Genomic DNA, 27,735 nt, shown 5'->3' on the forward strand with positions numbered 1-27,735 from the left:
CACCCATAATTCTAAGTAATAAGGGCGTTAAAAATGCATAAGGTTCTTATGGGGATAAACTCAAAGTCACTTGACTTTTGAAGGAGGATGCTGATCCTGAAGTGCAGTAACAAACGGAGCGCCAGCTGGGCGGGGTTTGCGACTAATTTTACCGCCATAGTACGAGAGCGAGCGACGTTGCAATCAGATGTCACAATTCATAAGTGAAACAGGCTAATATCGCGGCCGCCACGTGTGTCGCTGATAACGGAGATAACACTTTGAGTGCAAGTGCAGTGGAGCAGGCCGCGGCGTAACAGATGTGCATCGTCAGTTGCAGTATACCCTGTACACACGTGGCCCCGTTACACTGCACGATGCACACACACGTCACACGTCACTCAGCGGGAAACTCTCATTCACTTCATTATCGTCGCGTTGTCCTTGATAAACATAAACTCACGATCTTCACTACTGCAACCAATCGCCAATGGACGTATTGGGACTACATTACTGAGATAATCTTGATTCAGGCTTACAAGCACAATGTTAAATTAACGTACTTTGGCGCTCTTATTATATTTATTTGGTTGTAAAGTACGTTAGTTGTACTGTGATAATCTTGATTCAGGCTTACAAGCACAATGTTAAACCTACGTACTTTGACGCTCTTATTATATTTATTTGGTTGTAAACGTACGTTAGTTGTACTGTGATAATCTTGATTCAGGCTTACAAGCACAATGTTAAACTTACGTACTTTGACGCTCTTATTATATTTATTTGGTTGTAAAGTACGTTAGTTGTACTGTGATAATCTTGATTCAGGCTTACAAGCACAATGTTAAACTTACGTACTTTGACGCTCTTATTATATTTATTTGGTTGTAACGTACGTTAGTTGTACTGTGATAATCTTGATTCAGGCTTACAAGCACAATGTTAAACCTACGTACTTTGACGCTCTTATTATATTTATTTGGTTGTAACGTACGTTAGTTGTACTGTGATAATCTTGATTCAGGCTTACAAGCACAATGTTAAACCTACGTACTTTGACGCTCTTATTATATTTATTTGGTTGTAACGTACGTTAGTTGTACTGTGATAATCTTGATTCAGGCTTACAAGCACAATGTTAAACCTACGTACTTTGACGCTCTTATTATATTTATTTGGTTGTAACGTACGTTAGTTGTACTGTGATAATCTTGATTCAGGCTTACAAGCACAATGTTAAACCTACGTACTTTGACGCTCTTATTATATTTATTTGGTTGTAACGTACGTTAGTTGTACAGTGATAATCTTGATTCAGGCTTACAAGCACAATGTTAAACCTACGGACTTTGACGCTCTTATTATATTTATTTGGTTGTAACGTACGTTAGTTGTACAGTGATAATCTTGATTCAGGCTTACAAGCACAATGTTAAACCTACGTACTTTGACGCTCTTATTATATTTATTTGGTTGTAACGTACGTTAGTTGTACAGTGATAATCTTGATTCAGGCTTACAAGCACAATGTTAAACCTACGTACTTTGACGCTCTTATTATATTTATTTGGTTGTAACGTACGTTAGTTGTACAGTGATAATCTTGATTCAGGCTTACAAGCACAATGTTAAACCTACGTACTTTGACGCTCTTATTATATTTATTTGGTTGTAACGTACGTTAGTTGTACAGTGATAATCTTGATTCAGGCTTACAAGCACAATGTTAAACCTACGGACTTTGACGCTCTTATTATATTTATTTGGTTGTAACGTACGTTAGTTGTACAGTGATAATCTTGATTCAGGCTTACAAGCACAATGTTAAACCTACGTACTTTGACGCTCTTATTATATTTATTTGGTTGTAACGTACGTTAGTTGTACAGTGATAATCTTGATTCAGGCTTACAAGCACAATGTTAAACCTACGTACTTTGACGCTCTTATTATATTTATTTGGTAACGTACGTTAGTTGTACAGTGATTCAGGCTTGATTCAGGCACAATGTTAAACCTACGTACTTTGACGCTCTTATTATATTTATTTGGTTGTAACGTACGTTAGTTGTACAGTGATAATCTTGATTCAGGCTTACAAGCACAATGTTAAACCTACGTACTTTGACGCTCTTATTATATTTATTTGGTTGTAACGTACGTTAGTTGTACAGTGATAATCTTGATTCAGGTTGTAAACCTACGACTTTGACGCTCTTATTATATTTATTTGGTTGTAACGTACGTTAGTTGTACAGTGATAATCTTGATTCAGGCTTACAAGCACAATGTTAAACCTACGTACTTTGACGCTCTTATTATATTTATTTGGTTGTAACGTACGTTAGTTGTACTGTGATAATCTTGATTCAGGCTTACAAGCACAATGTTAAACCTACGTACTTTGACGCTCTTATTATATTTATTTGGTTGTAACGTACGTTAGTTGTACAGTGATAATCTTGATTCAGGCTTACAAGCACAATGTTAAACCTACGTACTTTGACGCTCTTATTATATTTATTTGGTTGTAACGTACGTTAGTTGTACAGTGATAATCTTGATTCAGGCTTACAAGCACAATGTTAAACCTACGGTACTTTGACGCTCTTATTATATTTATTTGGTTGTAACGTACGTTAGTTGTACAGTGATAATCTTGATTCAGGCTTACAAGCACAATGTTAAACCTACGGACTTTGATGCTCTTATTATATTTATTTGGTTGTAACGTACGTTAGTTGTACAGTGATAATCTTGATTCAGGCTTACAAGCACAATGTTAAACCTACGGACTTTGATGCTCTTATTATATTTATTTGGTTGTAACGTACGTTAGTTGTACTGTGATAATCTTGATTTCAGCTTACACGAACAATGTTAAACTTTATGTACTTTGACTTTTTCATTACATTTATGTGGTTGTAATGTAGGTTAGTTATTTGGTCGTAGCTTAAAGTTGTTGATGATCAAAATGCTCATGATCTTGATTACTAAAACTAATCGCCACATCGTATTCATGGGTAATATCGTTTTAATTGCCGGCTGTACAGTGATAATCTTGATTTTAGCTTACAAGAACAATGTTAAACTTTAAATACTTTATCTATACATATAGAAGAAATAAGATGTAAACTGTTATGGTTCATTAAGACACTAATGTCTATTGTGTTTTACACCATTTTAATTATTTTGTAAAATAATATTTGCAGAAAATTATATTTTACTAAAATAAAAGCTTACATGATGCTATGAAATTGAAAATACATGTACATTATGGCACCTTTAAGGGTGTACTGAGATAATCTTGAGTTCAGACTCAAAAGAACAATGTTAAATCTAATGCAGTTTTGCATCCTATGTGTAATCATAGCATTAAGGGAGATATCTCGTTTCAAATTTATATTGAACACGAATCCAAACGCGTATTTTAGTTTTTATTTTTGTAAAGTACAAAATGTTTAATATTAAACTATGGAGTACGACAAATATTTAGAATTTTTACGAGCAACCCATAAACATATGTAAAAAAATAAAAAGCATGTGTATGCTTATTAATTATATCTTTAAAGTGAGTTAGCTCCCATAATTCTACGATTAAAACTAAGGCACGACTGTTTATAGCGCAATCGTACGGCCAGGCCTGATAACTACCACCTATGAGATACATATCAAGTTTAACGATTTCTGGTGTTTGGTCCTAGTTATTAACTCAGTGAGACGTCTAAGTTAAATTTATCTGCTTTAAACGTTCTCCACGGACAACTTTCTATGAGAAAATTAGTTGTATTTTTCTGAAAAGTTATTAAGATAATGCAGTGTTCCTTAAAATATATGTTATTGATAACTGAAAAGTATTCATCCTAATTGAGGAACAAATGCAATGTACAGATCGTATTTTAGAAATTATCAATATGATGTGTGTTGCAGGTGTACCGCGGTTTGGACATCGTCACCAATAAGGTGACCCCTGAAGAATTGAGGCAGGTGCCTCATCACATGCTGGATTACGTCAATCCTGGACAACCCACGAAGGTCGTGGATTTCAGGGACAGGGCGCTGCCCATCGTATCCTTTTCCATAGTAGTTTCTTTCCTTTTCAATCAATTTCTTTTTGCAGCCTGATTCCGTATTTCCTGACTATCGCCAATCTTAGGTATCTCTATTCATCAATTGAAAATGTAAGGCAACAAATCTGAAATTTTGTTACTACAAGTTATGGTAATATCAATGGCTTTTTACTGCGTTGTTGTGTAGTATCAACTATGTTAAAAAAGGTTTAAACGTACATTCTGTGTAATGAAGTAAGGTCAGAGAATTGATTAGATTCGGTTAATCTCAAGTTGTGTAACCTTTTACGTTACTGTAGCCGTTACTGTAGCCTCTTCGTTGGTTTATTTATCTAAAGTAGTTTGTGAAATCGTTTTTATGTATATTACAATCTTAATTTAAACTAAATATGGAGCTAAACTCAACATTCGCATTGGATTCACCCTTTCCACCATAGCTACGTTATATGTAGAAAACTCAGTTGCTCCGTCGTGATTTGAGATCGTGCCTAAAACATCGTATTGCACTCAATTGTGCACCTTATAAGAGAATGAGAATACCTTTCATCTATATTACACTGGAAGCTGCTGAGTACCAGACAGACCAATTTTGTGGTCTAGGTACCTGTGAGTCGAACGATGCAGAGTCTTCGTCGCCGACTTTTTAGGGATCTGTTCAGACGGACATTGGCTCCGAATTCCAGGAGGCAAGATTCGTGACAGTGTCAGATTGCAGACGGTACACTGAGTGGATGGTAAAATGGAATTAAACTCTACATTTCCATTAGTTAAGCTTTTAGTTTCTTGTTTCAAACTTTCTATTCAGTTACTTTCGTTATAAATAATTTTTGAGAATTTTATTTATTTCTGTGTTCTTTAGGATTTGCAATCGATTATGTTAATTTTTCGAATGTGTTATTCTGAACTAATTTCTTTGTTATTGAACTTGAGGCAGTGTTTAACTTCCTATGTTAAAATTTCCTGTAGGTCACACAATACATAAGTTGTTAGTTGTTCCATATGCCGAGAATAGCAAGTTCACCTGCTGGTCAGTCTGATCATTCCTAGCCCCGACGATCTCCGACCTCGGAACTGTGAAGAGGTCGTGGGGGAATCTGTTCATCCCCATCCCCGTGCCCGTAATGTCGGGCAAGTAAAACCCTGATGAAAGGACCGAATGTCGCAGCCGAGTCGATTGCCGGCCCGACGACGTCGGCTGTTTATTGAGGGCGTGTCAACAGCCCACCCATTTACCCATTCTTTCCCCTTGATCTCTCTATTTTCATTTTCTCTCTTCTGCTGAGTTATTTCTTTACTGTGGCACTGTCTCTCCGGTCACATCTCGTTGCCTTGTTTACATTGTGCCTACGACAAGTCTGGTCACAAGAAGAGGAGCGGGATAAAATTTAAGGGATACGTTTATTTTTCCTTAATTCCGCTGCTTTTGAACAAATGATTATCAGGAGAATATAATATAAACATTCACGTAGGGCATCAGGGTATTAAGTTTAGGTATTTGATGTGAAATGGTAGGAAACAGGCTAACGGTGTAGGCATTTTATGTAGCGTATCAGGAAATCAGAATAATACATAGTGAAGGTATTTTATGTTGAATGTCACAAAAAAAGGCTTATAGTGTAGGCATTTTATCTCGGGTAATCAGAAAATCATAGAATAGACACTTTCATATAAGGTATCAGAATATACTACCATTATGGAATGCTATTCATTTTCGGTTCGGGAGAAAACAATTAGTTCATAACAAGGGAACATTGGTTTTTTGTGCTCTTAATACATATTTAGATATTAATTCAGTCGTTTTAGTATACTCATTTCGTTTTGAATTCTCATAATATTCCTTGAAAACATTAAAAAACAAACTCTAGAAACCAATGAACACTTTGATATTTTAGACGCTGTACTAAGAGTAAGGTTAACAATGGCCAAACCCAACATCCACATGCTTAAATTGGTTTTATGTTTTGCAGCCATTATTTAAAAAAATATATATAGGCTACATAAAGTAATAATAAAAAAAATTAGGTCATCCTTAACACAATGTATCTCCCGGCATTCAATATATATAAAAAATAAAATTCAGCAATAAACATTTTGAATACTACTTGCTCATTGGTTTATGTGTCGTGTTATAACAGGGAGGTTTTGAAATAGAAACCGACCCAGAAAGTAATGCCTGGTGTTATGTGTCAGTGAGTCTAGGCGAGACACAAATAGTAGCGCGTAGCCAGACCGGGGAGTGAGTGAGTCACCCGCCCACTTGCAGTCTGGGCCTTGCAGATTGCATTTCCGGTAGCGAGGCGTGGGCGCCCGCCGCGGCTGTGCCGCAGTGCAATCACTGCTTCACCGGTGTTATGTGGTAACCAGGCCGGGGAGTGAGTGAGTCACCCGCCCACTTGCAGTCTGGGCCTTGCAGATTGCATTTCCGGTAGCGAGGCGTGGGCGCCCGCCGCGGCTGTGCCGCAGTGCAATCACTGCTTCACCGGTGTTATGTGCGTACCCAGACCGGGGAGTGAGTGAGTCACCCGCCCACTTGCAGTCTGGGCCTTGCAGATTGCATTTCCGGTAGCGAGGCGTGGGCGCCCGCCGCGGCTGTGCCGCAGTGCAATCACTGCTTCACCGGTGTTATGTGGTAACCAGACCGGGGAGTGAGTGAGTCACCCGCCCACTTGCAGTCTGGGCCTTGCAGATTGCATTTCCGGTAGCGAGGCGTGGGCGCCCGCCGCGGCTGTGCCGCAGTGCAATCACTGCTTCACCGGTGTTATGTGGTAACCAGGCCGGGGAGTGAGTGAGTCACCCGCCCACTTGCAGTCTGGGCCTTGCAGATTGCATTTCCGGTAGCGAGGTGTAGGCGCCCGCCGCAGTTCTATTACTGCTTCACCGGTGGCGGTGGGTGGAGTACGAACTCGGATGTTTCACAACTGTTGTAACGTTGGACTCGCTGAAAGACTGCCTCTTCTGTTTTTCCGTTAGGGAAACATTTCTTACTGAAATATCATACTTGTTATTAGTGCTCTCACTTCTTTTAACTAAAGAGTACAACCAACTCAGACCCTCCATTATGTAAACGACAAGATATAAAACATACAATTTACAAGTAAATATGGGGTTTCTTGCAGAACAAGATTACTGCCAGTAAATGAAGGGTAGAGGGAGAATTATTCTGTAATACTGTTTCTTGTCAGTATTGAACAGAATTTACTTATTACTATTAAACATTCGAGCAGAATCGGCCCGTTAGTAATGTCCTAACTTAGACCAAATTTAGTACTCTTGATTAAACAAAATAAATGTGTACTGTGCTTAGTTAATGATTTTTTACGATGGAACCTCATCACACGATTTATGTAGGTCTGCTTAAATTGTTTACGGGACAAAATAGCAAACTCCAATTTTGCGAACGTTTGTGAAGGAAACAGTATTTTTACCCATCGTTCAGTGATACTGCGTTTCGATATCTGCAATCTGATGTCCTCTTCAGGTGAATAACCTGATAGTATATAAATTATAAAGTAGCACTAACTACAATCTAATTTAAAATAAAACAAATAATATCAGAGAGTTGTGACACGCTAAAGTCGGAAACCAAAATAAACGTTTGTTGTATCATTGAACAATGCCAGATGTCGAAAAAAACATTTTGTTTCTATCACTATACATACTTAGGAGCTAATGTTATTACTTGAGTAATAACACTTCGCTCGCAACTGCTGTAATATTGTATTATCAGATGTTTATATCATATGTTATAAAATGAATCTGTCATCATTGCAACAAGCCAAAGGATTCCCTGGCCGTGCTGGCCTGGCGAACATAAACAAGTGGCGCAACACCGGGATTTTCCTTTTCACAACACTTGCGATAAGATTGAGTAAAATAGTATCCCATGCGCAGAAATTGCAGGAATGTGCACTGTAATCAATGAGAAACAGGGATGTTAAGATAACGGAGTTATCAGGAAACGATAAGAGTTTTATGGCGTTCAAATACTGTAGGTAAACTGCACAGTGTAAGGTTTTTACTGCGGATTGAGATAATACATTAGGTATAAGAAATAAGTGTATACTTGTACCTTTGATGCTATGCTAGTTTTATATGGCTGAGAAATAAGATTTGTTTGCCGTTGCCGGGTATCAGTTCAGTTATCAATCAATCAAGTTTATATTATAAACGAAATAAAAATCTTTTTTTCAGATTCAATGCTAGGACCTTAAACAGTAATGTTTTACACCGTAAGTTTTGTCACGTAAGAACAACGTTGACGCATTCAATCTTTGAGGTTATAGTTCAGTTATATAAAGCACATTCACTCATAGAGATCAAACGAGTTAACTATGCCGCTTAGCCACTACACTCACTAGTGTATAATCATACATAGCACAAATTATTACTGAGTTAACAGTAACACTACAAATCCGTTTTAAACTCTCCTCACAGCTCGTAATTACGTATGTTTAGTTCTATCTACTTTTTGTGATTAATTATGCAACGATCGTTATTACAAAGGATTGTTGTACACAGGATTGTTGTACACAGGATTGTTGTTATACACTACACAAATTATCTAAAAATTGTGAATGACCTTTACTAGTGATGCAACAATGGAACAAAATGAGCAGTTCCAAATTGACAAAGGATTGTTGTTATACACTACTACACAAATTATCTAAAAATTGTGAATGACCTTTACAAGTGATGCAACAATGGAACAAAATGAGCAGTTCCAAATTGACAAAGGATTGTTGTACACAGGATTGTTGTTATACACTACACAAATTATCTAAAAGTTGTGAATGACCTTTACAAGTGATGCAACAATGGAACAAAATGAGCAGTTCCAAATTGACAAAGGATTGTTGTACACAGGATTGTTGTTATACACTACATAAATTATCTAAAAATTGTGAATGACCTTTACAAGTGATGCAACAATGGAACAAAATGAGCAGTTCCAAATTGACAAAGGTTGTAGGACACTGTCGGTATTGAGCCTTTTGCAAACGGATATTAAAATGATTATTTAATGTATAAAATTGCTAGGTCTTAACGTTATACAGTAAAAATACTCAACTGATTATAACATTTAAAAATTAATTTTGTCAGTTTCTTAAAGTAAATTATTAATTTTATAAATTCAGCAATACCATTTTCAATTGAATATTATTTCAATGTTCGACGTTTCCCTTAAAGACTATGCCACAGAGGTTACAGATTTGCACGAAGATTAAGAGGTAACGTCGGTAGTAGGTGTGGGTGTATACAGTTCTCTGATCCAGGAAGGATTTGGATCTAAACCATACTCAACATGAAAGCCTCGATACAGTACTGACATGAAGAAAATCGATTCAATAGTTGGAAGCGTCCCTCCATTAAATATTGCCTTCCATAATAATGCGACATGAATTGGTGTGTTCTCCCCTCTTAAATTGAATATTTTGACAAATTAATGACATCAAGAAACAAACGATTCGAATTGCCTTCAATGGAAATATGAAATGCTGCGTTTCCTCTCCTCTTAAATTGAAAACATTGATACACTACTGACATCAAGAAACAGCCGATTTAATAGTTGGAATCAACCCACCACTAAATATTGCCTTCAATGGAAATATGAAATGCTGCGTTCCTCTCCTCTTAAATTGAAAACATTGATACACTACTGACATCAAGAAACAGCCGATTTAATAGTTGGAATCGACCCACCACTAAATATTGCCTTCAATGGAAATATGAAATGCTGCTTCCTCTCCTCTTAAATTGAAAACATTGATACACTACTGACATCAAGAAACAGTCGATTTAATAGTTGGAATCGTCCCACCACTAAATATTGCCTTCAATGGAATTATGAAATACTGCGTTCCCCTCTTCTTAAATTGAAAATCTCTATACACTACTGACATTAAGAAACAATCGATTCGATAGTCGGAATCAACCCACCACTAAATATTGCCTTCAATGGAAATATGAAATGCTGCGTTCCTCTCCTCTTAAATTGAAAACATTGATACACTACTGACATCAAGAAACAGTCGATTTAATAGTTGGAATCGTCCCACCACTATATATTGCCTTCAATAAAAATATGGAATGGTGCGTTCCTCCTTCTTTTGGAAAAAGGATTCACAGAAAGTTGAAACCCTTGATAAACTGATTACATAAGGAACAAATAGTTGGAATAGTTCCACCACTAAATATTGCCTTCAATAAAAATATGGAATGGTGCGTTCCTCCTTCTTTTGGAAAAAGGATTCACAGAAAGTTGAAACCCTTGATAAACTGATTACATAAGGAACAAATAGTTGGAATAGTTCCACCACTAAATATTGCCTTCAATAAAAATATGGAATGGTGCGTTCCTCCTTCTTTTGGAAAAAGGATTCACAGAAAGTTGAAACCCTTGATAAACTGATTACATAAGAAACAAATAGTTGGAATAGTTCCACCACTAAATATTGCCTTCAATAAAAATATGGAATGGTGCGTTCCTCCTTCTTTTGGAAAAAGGATTCACAGAAAGTTGAAACCCTTGATAAACTGATTACATAAGGAACAAATAGTTGGAATAGTTCCAACACAAAATATTGCCTTCAATGAAAATATGAAATGTTGTGTTCTTCCCCCTCTTAAATTGAAAATTTGATACATTATATACATCTATAAACAGTTGATTGAAGAAACAGGCGGAATCGTCCCACGATTAAATATCGCTTCCATTGGAAATAATCAATTGTCCGGATGTCATGGGTTAAATTAATAAGATTGCATAAAACGAATAATATATATTGCTGTGCATTCCAATATATTTGCAAAAATAAACAATGGCAAATAATTACGTAATGCATCTGTTTGCACACAACCCATGATGCATAATCTGCATTGTTTATTTGGCATTAGATAAAGTTGTTTTCACCGTAGAAGCAATGTTATCAGACTATAAGTCACTCACTGTTGCTGCAACTTATAAGTGTTTAGGAGATGCACAAGAAAAGCTATCTTGAAAAATGTTTGTATACATCTAACTGCGTCAGCTCGGTAGACGTTTCGCTGTACTTTAAACTTTAGCGGTCTACTAGACGCTGCGTTGTGCACAATAACGTTAGTTGTATACATCTAACTGCGTCAGCTCGGTAGACGTTTCGCTGTACTTTAAACTTTAGCGGTCTACTAGACGCTGCGTTGTGCACAATAACGTTAGTTGTATACATCTAACTGCGTCAGCTCGGTAGACGTTTCGCTGTACTTTAAACTTTAGCGGTCTACTAGACGCTGCGTTGTGCACAATAACGTTAGTTGTATACATCTAACTGCGTCAGCTCGGTAGACGTTTCGCTGTACTTTAAACTTTAGCGGTCTACTAGACGCTGCGTTGTGCACAATAACGTTAGTTGTATACATCTAACTGCGTCAGCTCGGTAGACGTTTCGCTGTACTTTAAACTTTAGCGGTCTACTAGACGCTGCGTTGTGCACAATAACGTTAGTTGTATACATCTAACTGCGTCAGCTCGGTAGACGTTTCGCTGTACTTTAAACTTTAGCGGTCTACTAGACGCTGCGTTGTGCACAATAACGTTAGTAGATACAAAATTACAATTTATTCCCTTCATAAATCCATTATATGCTACCAATGTTTACATACCGTTGCGAAGGTTACATCTCTTGTAAAGGTGGCAAAATATCCTTTGTCTCTCACGGGACAGGATCGCTACAGAAAGTTTTTTATCTCTAGTAAATATTTATAGTAGCTCGTGGTCATTAAGCAATAGAAAAGCGAATTAAATTGGCTGTAACCAGTAAAACTACTCGGAATTAAGTAATTTAAAATTGACTTTTAACGAATAAAAAACATGGAAAATACTTCACCAATGAAGAAATAAAGTTGTTTATATTTACTTTAATTCCAATCCGTTACGATCGTTATTTATGTAAACCAATTAGATTTATTCATTTTAAATGAGTAATTTAACGAAAGTAAGTTAAACTTGAGAGCAAATTGGTAATAGACATTTTATATTAAAAAGGTGTCTCCATAATAAAAATGTAATCGACTGGGAAATTTGTGTGTGGGAGGTAAAGTATAACTTTGAGTCATGAAGGTACTCGGAGTTCGCTTTAATTTTATGACTCAAAGTATAGTAAATTCATGTATCTATTCTCCCTGCTAAAGGTGACCCGAATATCCACTACATTGACAACATAGGAGGTGTTCCCGCCAACTTTTATTCGAGGACGCCTGAGAATTAATTAAAAAAGAAGAATAGAAACAAAGGATAGTAAAAAAGAGTCGTAAGCTTGCTTTTAACGAGTTTAGGTTTCATTTAGTTTTGAATTTGTCTACAATGGGTGAAGATGAAATTACCATAACATTTTATGAGCGTGTGTTTAAAATAAAAAGTGTTTTAATTGTTTCTACGTTGCTTTGTTATTGTTTGTACAACAGTTTTTTATTTCCTTTTTCTTAAACCAAATTACATCATTGTAATTTTGCTTAGTTGTTTGTTTAAGAGCGTAATTATCAATATTTTCTCTTATTTAATAATATTTATTTAAAATTTAAAATTGTGGTCTATAAAGCACGTCCAGCGACAAAAATATGTCTACAAAAAGGTATGAACTTATATACTAAAAACATTTAATTTAATTGCACTTATTGTAGGAAATTTAAGGGGATTTGTACTGTATATGTGTTTGTGAAAATAATAAAGAAGTTAAAACCGCAATTATATTACGATTTTAATATAAATACATAAAATGTATGTAAGGAAATTCGCTGAAACATAGAAAGTATATTATTTTCCTTTTCCTCATAGTCATTATATTATGAGGGGAAAAATGCAAAATGACAATGTACTCATTAAAATTGTTTATGATGTATAACCTTTGAAATGAAGAACAAAGGCCATTTAATTGAGATTTAAGAATTATATTTATTCAGAGAATATTTGTTTGTGGAGCATATTATTGCCAAATCACAATAATATTATACAGGGTGTTAATAAAGTTCCGCACGGGGTTGATAATCCCCGAACGATTATGGGTCAAGCAATAAAACTAGGTACATCATTACTGCATCTATAAATCTTCTTTTTATGGCAACTAACGTTCTTTATCATGTCAGGGGATAGCCTGCAAGGAGTCGGAGGGAAATCTTAAATGAGGGCATAGGTCGAGTAGTACATGAAATTAAAGGTGTTTATTAGTAGATTACAGTGCCGCAAATCCGACCTCAAAAGGTTCACTCTTTAAAAAAATGTATAATGAAGGTTCTGTTCTAGATTGTTTAATATTATTGACAAGGAGTTCGGGGGAAAGTAAAATGTAACGGAAGCATAGCAAGATGTACATAATTTTAAAGTGTAATTTAAGATGTACATCAAGTAAAGTCCAAAGGCCGACCTAAAAATAACTTTCTATTGTAATAACGGATACCATTATCATATTTGCCCATTATCATTCATCTCATTATGCTAAACAACCCCTTTAAATAAAGGGCAAAAAGTAAAGATTTGAGATAACCGAATTTGTATACAGTTATAAATAGGTACATTTAGTGTAGTGATAATTATTTTATTTTTAAAGTAAAATAACAAGGTACAAAAACCATACATATATCTAATTAAAATATACAAAATATTTGTATGTAACATGTAGGAAGTGCAATGTAATTAACCTACATAATAGAGTATGTGCCACCACGTCATATTTTAGTGCCGCGACATTTAAGTTGATATCTGTAATTGATATCTGTCTGGGTCTTAGCAATGGCATATTGCCCGTTGCGCAGTCTGTTTGATTTTGATTTTCTTTTAGTCCAATACAAAGGCATTTAGCGTTATTCCCTTGATATGGTATAGAACTTTACATTCAGAAATACGTTCTAGGAGAAAAATATTTCGTAATTTTTGTCACATATATTTTTTAAGTCATGTTATGGTACAAGATTCCATTTAACTAATACAAACAATTTCCACTTCGTATTTGGTTCTTTATACTTGCAAAAACCAAAATCGACTTGATTCTGTCAATTTACAACAGCTATTCTGTTTGTTGAATTATTGCTGGTTCAACGTTCATCGCATACGCGATCGGTGGGGGGGGGGGAGGCATCGACGCGACGGACGGGCGAGGCTGTTGTTATTCCCATTGTCGCAACCGAAAAAGATCGTATTTCATTCTTGTTATTTTATTGTTTCCTTCAGAACAAAACCGCTGTCCTATTATTTTCCAAATAGATTGTAGATAGTAAAACTAAATGAATGGGTAGACTTACTTTGGAATTTACAGTAAGAAGTATATTTTTCTGAAATAGAATTTTGTAAACGTAAAGGATGCGAGTTGAAATGCTTTAGAATCACGAAATTGGAACCTGTTCTGCGAATTCAATTGTGAGAATGATTAAACAATTGATTAACCGTTCATTACAAACCAGGCAGTCAGTTACTGGGTTAGTGTTAGATGAAGACTTTTTAAGAGTACTTTGGTGTTAGAGTGAAAAATACTCTAAAAGTTACAACATTGGAATACATAATAATGGGTTAAGTTTTTATTTATAGATTTTCCTACTTTAGTCAGTTAAAAAGAGATAGGTTCATACCTCATTGTCGCCATTGAGTACTTTCTGGAGGATTTTATTTATTGTATAAACATTCATAAAGGTAGCAGGTATAATTCCGACAATTTTGCATCATTAAAAAGAATCCTTCCTCACAATATTTACTTATTTGATGTCATGGTATATTCACTGAGACTTGAAAATGAAAGTGTACAACAATTACTTGTCAACAAAATAACAAAATTCCATTTTCAACAGCTATCATGCTTTTGATGCTTGCCAGAACCAAGTACAGCTCGGTCAGTCAATTTAAACAAGATCAATTTCAGAATATATGTGTTGTGAAAATTATTAATGCAAATATTAAATTATTAACATTTTGATTTTGATATTAAGCTGTGTAGTTATCTTCATAACACAATATTCAAAAAGTGTTCTAGTCCGTACTATTAGTTTAAATTATTATAAGTAAATGTATGTTTATTTCATACAGCCGATATAGCTATAAATCACGTAATATTTAAGATTTGCACTTTAACTAGTTAATAATAATATTATTATTTAATTACTACGTTTAAATGCTATTTACAAGTTATTTAATAGTATAGTAATTCTGAAAATTATCAATTAAGAAAACATTATTGTGTTATTGATATTGATTTACGTTTTAGACACTTATTGCAGAAAACAAGAATTAAATATTGTTTCTAATGGATAGTCAAAAAAGAAACACTCTAAATATACTTTTATTGCCACAAATGAGATGATTATTTACGTCCTGTTATGTTCAAATTCCGAGACAAATTATAACGGACTGATTTTAACCCAATATTTTCTGTAAAATTAAACTGCTCGTTTTTTAACATTCCGTTTGGTTGCCTTTTGTATTGCTTTTAGTATTATTCAAAGTTTTAACATTTTTTCGATGTGCTAGCTGCCATATTCACAATAGTTAACTTTGATATACGAGTATTCTAAATTTCTTGTATATACTTTTCGTCGATTTCTTTGTTAAATTTGTTTCAAATTAACAAATATGTTATACGTAAATGCTTCCAAACCGGTCGCATTCTAATATTTCCCTCGTGGTTTCTTATAAACGTTTTAATAAAATATATTGATTTACGGCTACTCACTGTTGATGGGGTGTAAAATACGTTAGTCAGATTATGTATTATGTTATATTATTGCTTATTTAATCTGATTTTATATGACTAAATACTCATTAAAAAGGACATATAGTTTCATTCCATAAGCGTAAAGGTAATCCTGAAAACTAACATTATTTTATTTTTGGCCGTTTAATACTACGCAAGTTGTGTCATTTTAAAGATATGAGGATTACTCATAAAGACTGTGTTTAGTTTTTTGTTATTTTTATGGAACGAGTTCAAATTTAACCTAATTTACTCATAAGGAACGAGTCCAAATATAACCTAATTTACTCATAAGGAACGAGTTCAAATATAACCTAATTTACTCATAAGGAACGAGTCCAAATATAACCTAATTTACTCATAAGGAACGAGTTCAAATATAACCTAATGTACTCATAAGGAACGAGTTCAAATATAACCTAATTTACTCATAAGGAACGAGTCCAAATATAACCTAATTTACTCATAAGGAACTAGTCCAAATATAACCTAATTTACTCATAAGGAACGAGTTCAAATATAACCTAATTTACTCATAAGGAACGAATTCAAATATAACCTAATTTACTCATAAGGAACGAGTCCAAATATAACCTAATTTACTCATAAGGAACGAGTCCAAATATAACCTAATTTACTCATAAGGAACGAGTCCAAATATAACCTAATTTACTCATAAGGAACGAGTTCAAATATAACCTAATTTACTCATAAGGAACGAGTTCAAATATAACCTAATTTACTCATAAGGAACGAGTCCAAATATAACCTAATTTACTCATTACAGTAGGAACGAGTTCAAATATAACCTAATTTACTCATAAGGAACGAGTCCAAATATAACCTAATTTACTCATAAGGAACGAGTTCAAATATAACCTAATTTACTCATTAGAATAGAGTTAAAATATGTACTACACAATTCATCAAACCCAATTTCTGATCAATGTTTTTGAACCAGTATAGTCTCATCATTCTCGTGGAGTTCGCTATGGTGTGCGGAACTTATCGGTTGTTATCAACTAGTAATCCCACCGATTAACCGATAAGCACCAATAAGGAATGGAACTCTCCCTTCCCTGACAAGGAAAGATGTGATAAGGCAGTGCCCTTGACCCTACTCCCACTGATAACGACCAGTTGACAAGCTGAGTTGATAACGCCGGATGTTACGTCATATTACTTCCGCCATCTTGGAATTCTGGCGTATTATTTGAACTTTCCGGTTTCTTCACCCGTTTAAAGAAATTAAAATTAAAATGTGCGAAAAATTTAAATAAAAAATGTGTTGGTATTGTTACATAAAATTCATTAACACATTAGATCAATATAGCGATTGCATTCACAAAGTTATACCGCTATTTCTTGTAGTACTGTGTCGTTTAATTTAACTCGTGAAATTTCGGAAATGCAAGTTTCACTGGTTTGACGCAATTATTATACGTTATTATGTAACTAGAAAAAAAATATTCTCTACATACCTGTGCAAGGATTCTGTGGTAGAGAATTGAAAGATTGTGAAAAACTCCACAGTAGTGTATACAGGGTTAATAAAAAGTCTGGAGACACCCTGTTAATATTGGAACGGCTCAAACGAGAAAACTAAATTCTGCACACCTGTATGTCACGTTATGAAGTAATCTTTGGCTATAATTACTACTTCGTTCACAAACTCAAAAAGTACACATGATAAACCCCATCGAATGACCCTTCAATTTCAAGGTCCTGATCAACGAAAAGTATACTCGCAAAGGTCTTTAACTTAATCTTACTTATGTACTGGGTCCTTAACCCAGATCATAATTTATAGCTGCTTCATAAGTTTACTTATGCCTATAATATAAGTAGTTAATTCTGAATACTAAAACTTTCAATTGGCCGCAATTTTGTACTGGGTTAAGATAGGGAGCTGTAGTTTGCATTTCTATTTTTCCTTTATAAGGGCCTTTAAAATGAGGGGTCACTCGATGGGGGAGTATCATTTTTAATTCTTAAGTTGCCCCCAAAATCACCCACCTTGCGAACGAAGTGTAATTATGACCATAACATGATATAAATGTTTGCAGAGTTTGGTTTTTCTGTGTGAGCCGTTATAATCTTAGCAGGGGGTCTCCAGACATTTTATTAACCCTATATTTTATGATCATAATGTGAGTTGGGTGAGTGATCACAGAATATTCCTCTTTGTTCGTCAACTTCTATCAGTTGTGCAGCCTAACCCATATCGTCTCCCCAGAAGTAGAGAACGGACAATTGTTGTCGGAACGCCGCCGTGTTTTTCTAACACAACATAGTTAACTAGAGCAGTCCACACGAAAATAGCCGATGGTGGCTCGTGTGTGTATCGCTCTCCACATCCCTCACCCATCACTGTTTGCCGCTTTTAAGTGTATGGAAAAATACCGATCAGTCTCAACATCTGTTGTAACAACAAACATCATCAGCTGCTAATGTAGACTGCAGACAAATATACGTACATTTGATTTTATTCGCTGTTTTGCAGACATGTGAATTAAACACACAGTCTATAACCGTAGCCCCGTCATAGCGGGGACCCCTACGACCCCCTCCCCCCCCTTATGGTTGTTGGTCGTAACCATACGGCAACATCGCCACAGATATCACCCGATTATTTTTGTGCGAGGTATAATAATATCCTCTAATTATTTACTAACAACATGTCATTATATATTTCAGGCAAGATTGATAAGCTACTTGTTTTCTATTAGGCACATTCCGAGCCCGAGTCTCATTCCTTATAAGACTGAGCTCCGTTGTAACAGCTACGGTTCATCTGTAACATTTAAAATTTATTTTTATTACTTTTTATATGTAAACTAGTTGTGTAGAAGTCTAAAAACCGGAAGTAGGTGTAGACTAATTCTTAATATCTATATTATTAAAAGAATTTATTGATTTTTGTATGGCGACTTTAGGCATCTAAAACTGTTGTTTTTATAAAGAATTTAATAACAATCGTATGCTCAAATACTGTAGATGTGCCTTTCGTAGATTTGTAACACATCCAACTATAGACTCTGCACCACGAGCTTCCAATGTCCCAATGTTAATCTTAGAAGAGTATTTTTGTTTAGTTCAAAGCAGGTTATGAACAAAAAGTATGTGCCTTTCGTAGATTTGTAACACATCCAACTATAGACTCTGCACCACGAGCTTCCAATGTCCCAATGTTAAATCTTAGAAGAGTATTTTTGTTTAGTTCAAAGCAGGTTATGAACAAAAAGTATGTGGCTTTCGTAGATTTGTAACACATCCAACTATAGACTCTGCACCACGAGCTTCCAATGTCCCAATGTTAAATCTTAGAAGAGTATTTTTGTTTAGTTCAAAGCAGGTTATGAACAAAAAGTATGTGCCTTTCGTAGATTTGTAACACATCCAACAATAGACTCTGCACCACGAGCTTCCAATGTCCCAATGTTAAATCTTAGAAGAGTATTTTTGTTTAGTTCAAAGCAGGTTATGAACAAAAAGTATGTGCCTTTCGTAGATTTGTAACACATCCAACTATAGACTCTGCACCACGAGCTTCCAATGTCCCAATGTTAATCTTAGAAGAGTATTTTTGTTTAGTTCAAAGCAGGTTATGAACAAAAAGTATGTGCCTTTCGTAGATTTGTAACACATCCAACTATAGACTCTGCACCACGAGCTTCCAATGTCCCAATGTTAATCTTAGAAGAGTATTTTTGTTTAGTTCAAAGCAGGTTATGAACAAAAAGTATGTGCCTTTCGTAGATTTGTAACACATCCAACTATAGACTCTGCACCACGAGCTTCCAATGTCCCAATGTTAATCTTAGAAGAGTATTTTTGTTTAGTTCAAAGCAGGTTATGAACAAAAAGTATGTGCCTTTCGTAGATTTGTAACACATCCAACTATAGACTCTGCACCACGAGCTTCCAATGTCCCAATGTTAATCTTAGAAGAGTATTTTTGTTTAGTTCAAAGCAGGTTATGAACAAAAAGTATGTGCCTTTCGTAGATTTGTAACACATCCAACTATAGACTCTGCACCACGAGCTTCCAATGTCCCAATGTTAAATCTTAGAAGAGTATTTTTGTTTAGTTCAAAGCAGGTTATTGAACAAAAAGTATGTGCCTTTCGTAGATTTGTAACACATCCAACTATAGACTCTGCACCACGAGCTTCCAATGTCCCAATGTTAATCTTAGAAGAGTATTTTTGTTTAGTTCAAAGCAGGTTATGAACAAAAAGTATGTGCCTTTCGTAGATTTGTAACACATCCAACTATAGACTCTGCACCACGAGCTTCCAATGTCCCAATGTTAATCTTAGAAGAGTATTTTTGTTTAGTTCAAAGCAGGTTATGAACAAAAAGTATGTGCCTTTCGTAGATTTGTAACACATCCAACTATAGACTCTGCACCACGAGCTTCCAATGTCCCAATGTTAATCTTAGAAGAGTATTTTTGTTTAGTTCAAAGCAGGTTATGAACAAAAAGTATGTGCCTTTCGTAGATTTGTAACACATCCAACTATAGACTCTGCACCACGAGCTTCCAATGTCCCAATGTTAATCTTAGAAGAGTATTTTTGTTTAGTTCAAAGCAGGTTATTAACAAAACACAAGTGTTGGTCAGGCAGTTAGTTCTCAGTCAATTTAACTAAGTTAATTTCTGCTGATTTATAAAAAGTGATTTAATGACACTCACTTATCAATTTAATATCCACTCATTTCTTTATGATGGTTTTCACTCGTACGTTTATTAATACGATGCCTGTAGCGTCGGTGCCCTATTTGATGATATCCTAGAGATTGTTTTAGTAGCCCTTTATCAGTGACGGCTCTGAAAAAATAATTATAATATACATATACATACGAGAGATATATAATATATTTATATAGTAATATTAAACCTAATGGATAAAACTGATGCGGCAGAGATGTCTGAGATTGTAGTAGTAATTGCACGCAATTTCAAAGTTCACATGCAAGTTTAATTTTAGCGGGAAAACTTCACGCGCCACTTCTAGATATTAAATAAAAATAGAACTTTGCCACCTTGCTGCCAAAATAGAATAAGATTTAACTGAAATGTTATCTCGGGGGGGGCCTAGTGGTTGCAATGTTCTGATTACGAAACTCAATTATTAACAAAACCTTATTATTAACTTCCTTTAAATTACGAACTACGAAGTCGGTAGACCCAAAAGAATCGAAGGGGAAGTGAGAAGAAACGAGAACCGAACAGAACATGAAGAAAGTCGGACATGAACTAAAAGTGAGAAGACTCAACCTCTATCCTTCCGGGTAGGCAGATTGTCGGCTACAAAGTTTAATAGAGGAAAGATTACTACGCGTGCCAATTAATTTGTTCCAAGGGCATCGGAAACTTAATTATAATAATAACCAGGGGTTGTGAAAATGTATATAAAAATAATATACAATATACTGTATAGTGAGACAAGTTGAGACCAATACAAAATGGCTGCCAGCCTGTTATAGTACGATGTCAGATCGGTTACTGTTTCTTGCTACAACTTAATCGAAGGCAACGATCTCTTTATAATGTCTAACCAATTGAGTCCAATCCATAACGAATATCTAATCAGAGATGCTTCATCACGGTTCATACACCAAGGTAATGGGGGCAATTCCACTGGTACAGCTAGTATTTTAATAACAAATACATAAGCGCGTACTAATAAATATTAAATATTTCACACTTGCATATAAAATTAAATTTTAATATTTGTTGGTATAAAATTAAACTAGTAGAATTTTGTGCTACATTAGTTAATATTAATACTAGTAGACCTATTGCAGTTGCAATAACAATACATTGTATTGTATGCAAAAATTGTGTTGGAAATTCTATGTTATAAAAATCTTACTAACTTGTATTATTTCACTCATGTACAGTTAACTCATTTCAGAGATAATTAAAATTCCGAAGATTTCCGAGGGTAGACATAAGTAACTTCATTCTTCTATTATTCCTGTTAATTTTTTATACAGGGTTAATAAAAAAGTCTGGAGACCCCCGACTAATATTGTAACGGCTCACACGAGAAAAACTAAACTCGCCACACATTTATGTTATATTATGAGGTACTTTTTAGGCATAGTTACTGCTTCATTCACAAACCCAAAATGGTGGATTTTGGGGGCAGCTCAAAAATTTTAAATGTAAAGCCCCATTAAGTGACCTGTCATTTTCAATTAGTCGGGGGTCTCCAAACTTTTTTATTACCCCTGTATATACGGTCTTGTAAATAGTTATTAATGGATCTAATGTTTTTTTAGTATTTTTAGTTTCCCACTGGTATGTTTTCTACGTCATTACCATTTTAACTACTTGGTGGCTAATAATTTGTTTGAAATATCATGATCATCTGAGATAATAAATTAAAGTTCAAGATGTGAATTTCATTCCTATATAATTGCTCGGGTAACAGTTGTCTGAATAAGTATAACCCTGAATAAAAAATACTCTTAATACGGCCGTGACAGGTAGGAGGCTTAGTCTGGGGGGCGATAGCCAGTGGTCTTTTGTCTTTTATAAGAGCACTACTTAGTTTTTCATGATAACTATATAAGTCATGGTCGGGGTCGAAGTGGAAGGTAAACAGAAAGCTTAAATCGTTTAACTGCGGCTCACGCCGTGCATGTGGATAGTATCACTCAGAATAGAGTCGCAGTGAAGATGTTAGTTAATACCTTGAATTATGAATATTCTCCGAGACATACTTGTAAATGTTGGGTTTAGCTACAGTTCACCTTCCTCTTAGTGCAGTGTCTGGAATCTGACACTGACAATATGAAAATAATTACACAAATATCTACTTTTATATATTTTGGTATTCGGTGCACTGTCCAGCTGGATACGATACAGGTTTAACCATTCTCGCGTAAAATAGCAGTTGTAATACGATTGATCTTTTAAATATATCAATCGTATTACAATCGAATGATCACGTCGACTTTATATTATTTTGATATATATCTTAATACTGAGCAATACTATATCAAATAAATTTTGATACAACAAGAATTTACAAATAATAGTTAGTTTTAGTAATGGTATGTGTATGTTTATGTCGGCCCAATCTTGCATTTGTTGCAACAGTTGGAAGAGGGGTAGAGAATTGACTACATTTTCTCGGAGGAGTGAATATAGGTTATGGACAGCTCAAATTCTTTCTTATTTTATGCTTATTACTTGAGTAAAGTTTCAAGTTGAGCACCCTAATGGAACACAAGGCGTTCTTAGACTGACTTTGCATCCTGACTAAACCGACTGGAATGTAACTTAGCTGTTTTTTGACAAAATCAATAGGGGTTTTCTTTAGATCGGTAGGAACATGTGCCAAGTTTCAAGTCTCTACGCCTTTCTATCACGAGTAATCGCACAGACGGGTGGTCAGACAGTGACACGTTGATAAAAGTTATCAACGCAAGACGTGAAGGACCCGGGGTTGAATCTCCGCTCCGGTAGGATGAAAGACACAAAAACACCACTACAAGATAATTTTGCAAAACTGATTACAAATTGCAACGGAACAATTTTGCTATATTTTTATAAGAAGAAGTCAACTCTGAATTAATTAAGTTAATTTCATGAAGAAAACAAAAAGTAAGGATTTGGAGACTGTGGTTATAAAAAATACAACACCAAGCTGAATTTTATAGTTACATAAATACTTTCCATTGGCGGCATTTATTATTCACTTGATTACTGTACAGTATTACATTACAGTCGCCCCTTAATTTACAAGGTATGAGTCCGCAAAATCGTATAATAACTTCGGATAACAACGGATTTCGTTGATATCAAAATTTCAAGCCCATTTTACTAGAGTATACATTGTTATTATGCTATTACATTAAAGTGTTGTATGACTGTGTGCAGTTAAATTATAAATTTGTTTAACCTGAAAATTTCGTGTTGCCATCATGGTTAACCGTGAGATCAGCGTAAAATGTCCGCTAACGCTCAGCCAAATCTCTCAAAGTCACATTATCGAACTTAAAGTTCTTTATAGAAATAAAGCTTTTTTCAAAATTTAAATTAAACGTGCCGACAGACAAACACACTCAGAAATGAAACTGTTCTAGTCATCCATAGTGATAGGCTTCGCTAACGCTCAGACAATAAATATTAGGAGGTTTTAGAGCGAGTTGATTTATAAAACTAGGACGCACACGTTGGTATTTCCTGTCCCAAGAGTAGCGCGTGCCCTACAAGGACCAGCGACTGTCGGGTCTCCATATTTTCCTTCACTAATCACTAATTGCTTGCCTAACGACAGCCTAATTGTTCGACTCATTTGTCACTCGCATATTGAGTAAACCTGCAGGCGCCTCTAATACAGAGTGTGACGAGCATGACACCGCTTAACACTCAGTACCCATTGTGTGGGAAATACTGCTTTTAGTGATGAAATGGTGAAATTAAATTCGGACAACTTAACTCTATGTGATTTGGAATTGAAATTATAGGTACTGTTTTTTATGGTCAGTCTATAAAGACATTTAACCAACTCAAACTGCCTGGACCATAAAATAGTGCAATACTAAGAGTTCTGCACTAATTGAGGCCTCTTACCCTCAACGTCTCTTGCCCTCAACGCTGTTGCTATCCAGGACCTGAGTTTTCCTTTTCAACCCTAAGTTTATTAGCTGGTTTTACATATGTAAATAATGTGAGAAGCAGGAACTGTTGCATTTAATTATGGAAAACTAAACCGTGCGTAATAAGTTTTTTAACTGCAAACTAGAGTATACTAAATGCAGTATTTAAAATCAGTTGTTGTTACAAACCTGGTAGAAACATGTCACACCACATCTCATGTAGCGTGGTTGCATGCCAAATTTCAATCTAAGCTACATGTGTATCATATGATGTTTGTTTGAAAATATATTCTACGATTTTCTCGTCACCAGTTTGGTTACTCATAACATAAGACCAATAAAAAAAGTTCGCTAACGCTCGGCCAAATTCCAAGGAGTGACATGCACCAACATTGAACTAGATGTTGCGTATATAAGTATACAAGTTTGTTCGTGAGTTGTCGCACGGACAGACAGACAGACAGAAATAGATGAAATTTTCCCTCGAGTGAAAGGTTTATTTGTTGACTGTACAAACATGCCCTCTTTATAACTGTTAAATATTTAGTTATGGTCAAACTCGACAGCTAAAAATAACAACATGTTTAAATCAGTTGTCAGTATAAATAAAGTTACTGATTTAATTGCAATCCAAACTGTAACAATTTGTCTGTTCATTTCTTACTGAAAAGATAAGAGTGTTCCAGTTGTAAATATTTCCCGTATATTTTGATTCATCTGGAATATGGTGCGAGGCTCAGATGTGGGATTGAGGATGTTTTAGTGTTGACTTACTCCTGTCAAGGATCTGAGTGTTCCTCTGAGGACAGTTATCTGGCACTCGTAATGGAATTGAGTAAACGGCCCGACATTTCGTAGGCAATGCCCGATGGAGGAGCTGGCGCAAGAATTTCAGCTCTCTCTATGTGGACTGAGCTCTCTGTGTCCGCCAAAGGCTCCCAAAGTTTCAGAAGTAACACGAAATATTTATAGAAATTCATTTGGTAAACAAATTAAGTTTCCGCTTATTTACAGAGTACTCAATCCTGAATATTGCTCTAAATATTGTGGAGCGTTCACAGCTCATCTCCACTGAAGTATATGTTTGTGCCTTGAAGTGTCTTGTCTAACCCTTGAAACCGGTTTTGACTCAATCGACAATTCCATGGCAACATTATATTTACCGGGTGTTTTTTCAAAGTGTCCCATTCATTCGTGTTTTTCACCATATACAAACTAAGTTTGTTTTGCAACTGATGCTTTAGAATATAATTTATATTAAGTTATATTAATCCCAACAATTCCCAACGAGCGATTTAAAATTCTTGTGGTGTGGTAAGAACCCTTCTAAATGAGAACTATCCATGTAAACATAAAAGCGGTATATCATCACTCCTGCCAGCCCCGCCGAAAGTTTACTACTACTCTATTGTACGTGCATAAACCGACAATGAAGTAAAATGGGGTCTTTTTCGTTTAAGGGCCAGCACAAAAGACCCTAGCTTGCCTATTAAAAACTCTGATCATGCGATGCTTGCCCGCTGCGCAGCGCTTCGCGCTGCTTGCTCTTTTAGAAAAACAATTAACTCGAGCTTGCAAAGTCCAAGCCCAGATCAACTCACCACGCTTTATTGTCGTACCTGGCAAAATCGAGTCTCTAATACAAAACTCGAAGGTTGCAGCTATTCTAGTCTGTCAGGTATTGCGTACAAGAAGCAATCTTGAGTCCTGCGACAAATACCACCAAAACCCCACAGTTGTGGGTATACTCTCCCAACTTGATGTTTGCGCCTGGAGAACAGAATTCATCAATTTCTACAGTACAACCCGGACCTTTTCATTACAGGAAAAAGATAAGCGGCGCGCGTTTATCACTGATAAGATAAGACGAGTTTATACTAGAAGTAACTTAGTACCTGGACTACTGCCCTACGAACTAAAAAAAAAAAAAAAAAAAAAAAAAAAAAAAAAAAAAAAAAAAAAAAAAAAAAAAAAAAAAAAAACTGTCAGTCAGGTATAGTATGTTTGTAAGATGCTGGCCCTTAAACGAAAAAGACCCGTAAAATGTTATCAGCTCGCAGTGTAGTAAACTATTAATACTATTATAAACCAAGAAGCCATAGTACATAAATACTGCTTGAACACATACAAAATTCGAAATTTAAAATAATTTGCAATAATCTCAAAATATTGTAATTGGATATTAACTAACAAATCCAGCATCACGCCAAATCAGTGTTCCCAACAGTTTTTTAGAGATTTTCCGTAGCCATATTAATTGTGTGATTGGTACAATATGAGATTTAATCACATTTATATGAGATTTATATGACATTTAAAAATTAAAAATTGTTTAAACAGGGCCCTGGTATGTAATGAACATTGCAAAGCTCAAAACAGGCAAACAACGGAAATAAGGTAAACACTGGCAGGCGGGGTTAAACCGCATAGTGGAGCAGGGTACCTGATTACTATCTGGATTGGGGTAACTTCATCTGTACACATTTAAAATGGTGTATTTGAACTTATATAATTCAGGTAGTTAAGCATCTTAGTGTATGATTAGTTTCTGTGTAAAGAATAAACCAATACCCAATAGTAATTTGTATTGTTTGTTCAATCATTCTATTAAAAATAACAGTTATAGAAATTGTTTGGCGGAATCATTAATACCACCAACATTAGTAACAAGGATACTATTAAACAATTTTTTTTTATTTCCGCTCGCGAAGTTATGAAATAGGGACCTCCTGTGAAACCCTGTGTGTGGTCTCGTAAAGAGAAGATACATTCTAAAATTTAATAGGTCAATGGGAATATGCATTTATGTAAGTCAAATATAAGTTGGTTTCCTCAACTCCTGTGTCAGATCGAGGACCTGCTGGAGCGCCGCAAGCTGCCCGTGGTGGCGGGGGGGACGTGCTACTACGTGGAGGCCCTGCTGTGGAAGTTGCTGATGCCTGTGCCGGAGTACGAGGGGCCGCCGCCCAAGCGTGCCAGGAATGCGACTAGTGACGGGAGTGTGGGTAGTGGTCCAGTGCAGTGCGAGGGAGTGCGGGGTGTGATGGGGAGGGTGGGCGATATACTCGCGGGGAAGGGAATTGTCGGGAATGTCGTGAAAGACGCTGTGGAAGAGCTGAGCGCTGACGACAAGGCGGAGCTTCACAACACCCTGAAGGAAGTCGACCCCGAGAGGGCGCTGGAACTGCACCCGAACAACGTCCGGAAAGTTATCAGGTTAGTTGATTGTGAGATTCAGTTTAGTTGTGTACGTTAAGATCATTCTAGTCTTTTAGGAGGTACTACTTACCATAAGAACATTATAACTGAGTGATAAGATAGGTAATCTTGTACCCAGATTCATTCACTTGTAAGAG

The 27,735-nt window shown here is 35.6% G+C and overlaps 1 protein-coding gene across 1 annotated transcript in view; it reads left to right on the plus strand.

Annotated features, from left to right (window-relative positions):
• The window catches only part of LOC124353875 (tRNA dimethylallyltransferase), a 270,000-nt gene that overhangs the window by 61,079 nt on the left and 181,186 nt on the right, over positions 1-27,735 (plus strand). The window contains exons 2-3 of the mRNA XM_046803917.1: positions 3,910-4,047; positions 27,228-27,595. Of these exons, the coding sequence (XP_046659873.1) occupies positions 3,910-4,047; positions 27,228-27,595 (506 nt within the window). The remainder of the gene's footprint in view (positions 1-3,909; positions 4,048-27,227; positions 27,596-27,735) is intronic.

This window comes from Homalodisca vitripennis, chromosome 2 (assembly GCF_021130785.1).
Source record: "Homalodisca vitripennis isolate AUS2020 chromosome 2, UT_GWSS_2.1, whole genome shotgun sequence".
NCBI classification, from domain to species: Eukaryota; Metazoa; Arthropoda; class Insecta; order Hemiptera; family Cicadellidae; genus Homalodisca; species Homalodisca vitripennis.